Source organism: Ovis aries, chromosome 24 (assembly GCF_016772045.2).
Source record: "Ovis aries strain OAR_USU_Benz2616 breed Rambouillet chromosome 24, ARS-UI_Ramb_v3.0, whole genome shotgun sequence".
NCBI lineage: Eukaryota > Metazoa > Chordata > Mammalia > Artiodactyla > Bovidae > Ovis > Ovis aries.
This window is the reverse complement of record NC_056077.1, coordinates 996817-1002843: the sequence shown is the minus strand read 5'-3', so window position 1 is coordinate 1002843 and position 6027 is coordinate 996817. Positions and strand designations below refer to the sequence as shown.

Here is a 6027-nt window from a genome sequence, read left to right as displayed (position 1 = left end):
CAAGGCAGTGCAGCGCGCGGGGCAGGCCGGAGGCGGAGTCCAGGACGGCGCGCGGGGCAGGCCGGGAGGCGGAGTCCAGGACGGCGCGCGAAGCAGGCCGGGAGGCTGACTCCGGGCGGCGGCCTGTAGCTGCCTCGATTTGGCGCCCTCCGACGTCCCCTGCAGTCCTGCCAGCGGGCGCCGAGGGATGTGGCGGACCCCGCTGCCGGGTGGCGAGCCGTGCTGGAGGAGGCGCCGAGGAGGGAACGAGGACTACAACCCCCAGAATGCCCGGCCCACAGGAAGGGGCGGGACCTTCAGCGGCCTGGTCGCGACGCTTCCGGTTTCCGTGCGGGGAGGCGCCCGGCTGTGGCTGCGGATCCGGCTCTGGCCCCTGAGGACCGCAGGGCCGGTAGATGGGCCAGCTCCCTCCGGGGTCCCTCCAAACTTTTCTGCTTCCTCGGGACCCGCAAAGGCTTCACGGTCCGACGCTCCAGTTTCCCTGGGCCGACAAGGGCGGCACCACTCGGGGGGTGACCTGGGCGCATGGCTTGTCCGAGACCCGGGTTCTCCTCGGCCAGCGGGAGAACCAGCACCCCTGGGCCGCCGGAGGACCGAGGGAGGCACAGCGCACAGCTCGGGCCCCGGCAGGGAGGAAGCCAGTGTGACACCTGGGGCCTCCGAGCAAAACCGCCCCCTCAGGCGCGTTCTGTCCCTGCCCGCCGGGCAGCGGGAGGTCACTCTGACAACCCAGCAGCCGCGGAACTGGGGGGTAGGCCCTGCCCCCGGCCTCCTGCCCTCCGTCGCCTAGGGTTTCTGGAGGCAGCAGGACCGGCTGAAAGAGCTTTGGTGTCAGCGGTTTACCTGGCGCCCCCGAAGCACGGGGAGGCCGCGGTGAGGCAAGGGGACCCTGGTTTTCGGGGGGGGGGGTGTGGAGCCGGAGAAGGCACGGCCCACGCGGGAAGACGGGAGCGAGGTTCCCTGGGCCAGGACAGATTTAAGGAGAGTGGGCGTGGTCCAGTTCCGCCTCCACAAGGAGAGGAGCTCTGCACGGGGAGTTAGGTGATGTTTGCGCCAGCGTCCGGTCAGTAGGACCTTCCGGGACAGCGCTCAGGGCTCCTGGAAAACCTCCATCTCTCCAGATGCTGCAGCCAGGACAGCTGCGTCCCCACCCCAGGTGCTCTGGCTTTAGACACAGCCCGCCGGGACTCAGGCTGCCCCCAGCTTCCTCACCTGCACGAAGGTGGCAGTGATAGGCCTCTGACCAAGGCCTGGTGCCTGCAGAATCACTTGAGGACGGAGTCAAGGGCTGACTCCTAGTGGTGGCTCAGTGACCACAAGTCCCTTTCCTTCCCTGTGCATTGCCTGGGGTGACTGGGTCAGAGCTGATGTCCACAGCCCTGTAGCCTCCTAACAAGAAAAACAGCTGAAGTTGAGGCAGGTTCCTGCCAGCTCACTCTAGTCCCTGTTGGGGAAGGAACTGCAAAGCAGAGGGTGACTTTCAGGAGATAGCCGCCTGGAGGGGAGGGGAGACCCTGGGGGCAGATCTCCCCCATGCTCTTCTCAGCTTTAGGACACAGCAGTAGGGACACCTGGACGCTCTTGAGTAGAGTCTGCGGGGATGCGGCACAGGGACCCTCCCTGGTGTGACAGGCAAGTGGCAGTTGAGGCCAGCAGGCTGAGGACTGGACACACCTGTGCTCTGGCAGGGTTTTACGTAAGGACCTGTAACCACCTGTTTTGTGAGATCCCCTTATGGGGCCTCCGTCCCATGGTCTCTGAACCTCCAGTAGACGGAGCGACAGGCACTGGGGCCCCCGGGCTGGGAATGCAGAGCGGCCACCCTTCAGCACGGACAGGCCTGAGCTGGCCTCGGCCACAGCCGGGCAGTGCGTGTGGGACACAAGGGGCCTGGGGCCAGGGTGGCTGTGCAGGAGGGGTAGAGCCTTGCCCTGTGCAGTTTCGTCATGAACAGGCTGAGACCTTGGCTCCACAGCTCTAGCAGCGTGACAGGATCTGCTTTGGGGTTGAGAGTGGAGGGTCCCCCAGGGAGAGATGCCCTCCGGCCTCCTGTGTCCCCTGCGGCCTCTCTGCACTCAGTGCACATCCTTCTGGGCCGGTCCTGTAAAGAGCTCGCCAGGAAGCTGGTCCTGGGCAGCAGCCAGGCCCTGCCGCATCATATGCTCTCCCAGCCCACCTTGTATGGAGGGGGCTGGGACCCCTGCAGGCCAGGGTAGGGGCCTCAGTGTTGGCTGCTGGGACCAGCAGGGCTGTGGACAGGCCCCTGCGTTTAGGAGGGGAAGAGACAGCGGGGTTCAGGGAGGAACCCCTGCCTGGCTCTGGCCTACCTGACAGAGTGAGCCCTCCCCACACACTCAGCTTCTCCTCCCAGGCAGAGATGGGCCCTACAGGACGTAACCCAGTGTCAAAGCAGAGGCACTGACCGTCGCAGGCCAGCAGACTCCCTCAGTGCCGCCAGGCTGGGGACAAGGCCCTTACCCGTTATGGCTGCTGGGCACCTTGAGCGCTGAGCTCCCCTCCTTGCACAGCTCCACCCAGAGCCTAGGGGTGAAGTCTGCAGCCCAAGGCCCGGCAGTGCTGCCCTCCCTGGCTGCCCCGGCCATGTGACCATGGGCCAGGGGTGGGCGGGCAGGTACAAGTCCCAGCCTCACTACTGAACTCGGTGAGGCCCTCTCGACTCTGGGGAGCCACCCCTCAGCACCAGGAGCGTGGGGGCCTGATCCTCTCCAGGCCCCCTGGAATCCTGGCCAGGGAGCAGGCTCCAGGCAGAACTGTGACACATCCACACCCTCAAACTGCCCCCCACAGTGCCCAGGCCCTGGCAGCTGATTCCAGTGCCCCAGCCTAGCTGCGGACCAGGCCAGGGGCCCTGTTTCCTGCAGGCCAGGCCTGCCTGCGGTCACCTGGAGCCACGTGGTTAGCAGCCCTGACTCAAGCCCTTCTCTGCCCCACTGGGTGGTCAGGCAGGGCCTGTCTCCACCTGTGTCCGGTACACAGGCACCTTAGTGCTGGGGGTCGCAAACACCTAGCTAGGCAATCGAGTGTTGGGGACTTCTGGCTGACACCCCCCTTCAAGTCAGACTTGGCCACTCACCCTTAGAACCATCCGGGCCCTCCCGCCCTGCCCCCCTGTCAAGCCTTCCCCCACAGTTTCATAGGGCCTGTGCCTCCCCAGTGTCTTCCTTTGGGTCCAGTGTGCCTGCCCCTCCTGGAGCCCTCTTTATCTATGATTACACGCCCATGGGTCCTTCCCAGCTGGCCCTTGGCACCATGTCAGCAGCCAGGCCACACTCAAGGCCCATGTCCTACCGTGAACACAGCCCTGAGGCCCCACCGTATCGCCCTGGCCCAGGAGGTGCCCTGGTTGGGCTCCCCTGGGGGCCCAGTCTGGAGGGGCAATTCCGTACACCGCCTCTGGGAGGGGCTGGCCGGACCAGACCTCTTGCTGCCCAGCTCAGAGGACGCTGCGGGGAGCCTCTGGCCAGCCCCCCAGCACTGCCTCTCACTGGCGTTGGGGCCCCTGGGCGCTCACATCCCGTGTCTCCAGGCTGCTGCCGCGTGGCAGGGAGCTCTTTCTTGGGGTGAAAACAGGGTGAGCGTGCAGGTCAGTGCCCAGCGCCTGCGAGAAAGGCTCGGGGCAGCTCAGGTTCACAGAAACAGACCCAGGCTGTGTGGCGGGGCATGGCAGGGCGGGGAGCAGAGTTCCAGTGTTTATTATTGTACATATATATATATTCCATGTGTATACACAGATAGTTTTCTCTCTTGGAAGTATTAAAAAATTGATCAACCTTCAATCTATAAAAAATACCTACTCTACATGATAGAAAAATCTCTCCTCCAAGTTTACACTGATTTACACCCAAGGCTTTCCCCAGAATGTACAATACGAGGCAACATCTTAAACCTTAGTGTAGAAGGTGGGCCACGCAGAGGGTGGAAGGACACAGGGCCACACACATGCTCTCACACGCGCGCACGCACACACACTCCCTCACGCACATGCTCGCACCAGCAGGGCCCCCACCCCACCCCCTCCAGGAGGCTCCTGGCCACATTCAGGCCCTGGGGCAGGCCTGCAGCCCCGGGGGGTGATGCTGCTGCTCCTTGACGGAGCCCCCAAGATGCCAGGAAGGCCCTGTCCTGTGGACCTGGGGGCCAGCCCTGCCTGGCCTCCTACAAAGCGTGCCTGGCAGAGGAACCACGACTCCTGAAGACCTCTGACTCCTGGAGGAAGCTGGCTCCAGACGTGCGGACGCCTGGGGGCAGTGGGCATCCGCACGGGGAAGAGGGCCTGCCCCCCAGAGTCAGTGGCCCCCACTGGTGGCTCTCACATCTTAGGGTTAGCGCAGCCAGGGTGCGGCTGGGGGCACGGCCCTGTGACCTGCAGGCCCCCAGGCTTCACACTGGACCAAGGGGCCCCTTCCAGTTGGGTGCCGGCTCAAACAGCCCAGGAAAGCTGGGGGCACAGCAGCGCCTGGCGGGACCCCGATGGCACTGTCCTCGCCTGCCTATCCTCCCCCGACGTCTGGCGCCAGAGTTTTGGGGCCTGTGTGCAGTCCAGGGGCAGTGCAGGCCTGGACGGCACCAGGCAGGGTGCCTGGTGGCAGCGGGGAGCAGCACCCCTGGGGGACCCATTTCCCTTCCTCCCCGACCGGGTGGGAAGCGCGGGAGGTCTGAGGGTCTCGCCCGGCCTGAGACTGCCCTGGAGCCCCTCCGTCCGGCCCCACCCCGGCTCAGCTGTGTCCTCCCGCTGGGCGAAGGAGACCCCGCGAGCTGGGTAGAGCCTTCCTGCGGCTACTTGACCTCCAGGATGGACGGGTTGGTCTCCATGATGGCCACGATGATCCTGTCGATGTAGTCCTGCAGCCGGAAGTTGATCTCCTCCTGCTTCTGGATGGCGTCCATGAGCTGGGGGGGTTGAGGGGGCGCAGGGTTGGTGCCTGGCACCTGGACTGCGGACGCCTGCGGCCGCGTGGGGCACGCGGGGGCGGGGCCGTTACCTCGTCTCGGGAGACTGAGCTGATCTCCGCGGCCAGGGACTCCGAGAAGGCCGTGGAGAAGAGGCTCCTGGCGCCCTGAATGCTCAGGTTGATGATCTGCCCGTTGAGCTCGTCGTTCTGCTCCTTCAGGCTGCGGTTGTCCTAGGGGGCGCAGCGCGTCACTCCCGGGTGCGCCGGACGCGCCCTCCCGCCGGACACGCCCTCCCGCCGGACACGCCCTCCCGCCGGACACGCCCTCCCGCCGGGCGTGGCCCCAGCGCACCTGCTTGAGCCTGCGGACCTCCTGCTCCAGCTCGCTCTCCCGCGCGCGGCTGTGGTATTCCTGCAGACCCGCGCTGCTGCTGCGGCCTCTCCGCTGCTCAGCCTCCAGCTTGAAGAGCTGCAGGTGCTCCAGCTGCTTGCGTAGGTCCTCGATCAGCTGCGGGGGAGTGGGCTCAGCCAGGCCACAGGGCCTCTGGGCCGTCTCGGCACCCATGGGGGCGGCCCCTGCTCACCTCCTGGGTGGCCTCCTTGTCCCTCTGGAACTGGTGCCTCTCGTGGCTCAGCCGGTCCCCCAGCTTCCGCCTGTTCTCCTGCTCGTCACTGAGCCGCACGGACAGCTCCTCAATCTCATCCAGCAGCTTCTGCTTCTCCTGTAAGAAAAAAAGGTTGCCATGGACACGCCTGTATGCTGCGGTCCCTCACAGCTCCCCCAGGCCCAGCTCCCTGTTTCTGGGGGGGGAGGTAGGACCCACACAGGAGCAGGGGCTGAACCCAAGTGCTCCCAGGTGTCCTCAGGGCGCACAGAGGCCCAGCTGAAGTCAGCCCCTCAAGGACAGCATCCTGGATCAAATCAGGGGTTAATCTAAGTGTAACTTTCTAGGCTCAAGTACCCTGAGAAGTCAGGCAGGGCCTCTTACCTTTTGGCAAAGGGAGGGCCAGGCCCCGCCTGTCCTGGCTCCCTCAGCCCAGGGGCCTCATGTCACCACCAACCGGGTGGCTCCCTCACCTTGGAGACCCTGTCTCAGGTCCCAGCGGCCTGCAG

At 65.4% G+C, this 6027-nt stretch overlaps 1 protein-coding gene across 1 annotated transcript in view; it reads right to left on the bottom strand.

Annotated features, from left to right (window-relative positions):
* Nucleotides 1-3697: 3697 nt before the first annotated feature.
* Nucleotides 3698-6027, bottom strand: part of RAB11FIP3 (RAB11 family interacting protein 3) — a 59109-nt gene continuing 56779 nt past the window's right edge. The window contains exons 11-14 of the mRNA XM_042239861.1: nt 5498-5635; nt 5266-5421; nt 5004-5144; nt 3698-4911 (exon numbers count right to left, since the gene is read on the bottom strand). Of these exons, the coding sequence (XP_042095795.1) occupies nt 4798-4911; nt 5004-5144; nt 5266-5421; nt 5498-5635 (549 nt within the window). The 3' untranslated portion in view covers nt 3698-4797. The remainder of the gene's footprint in view (nt 4912-5003; nt 5145-5265; nt 5422-5497; nt 5636-6027) is intronic.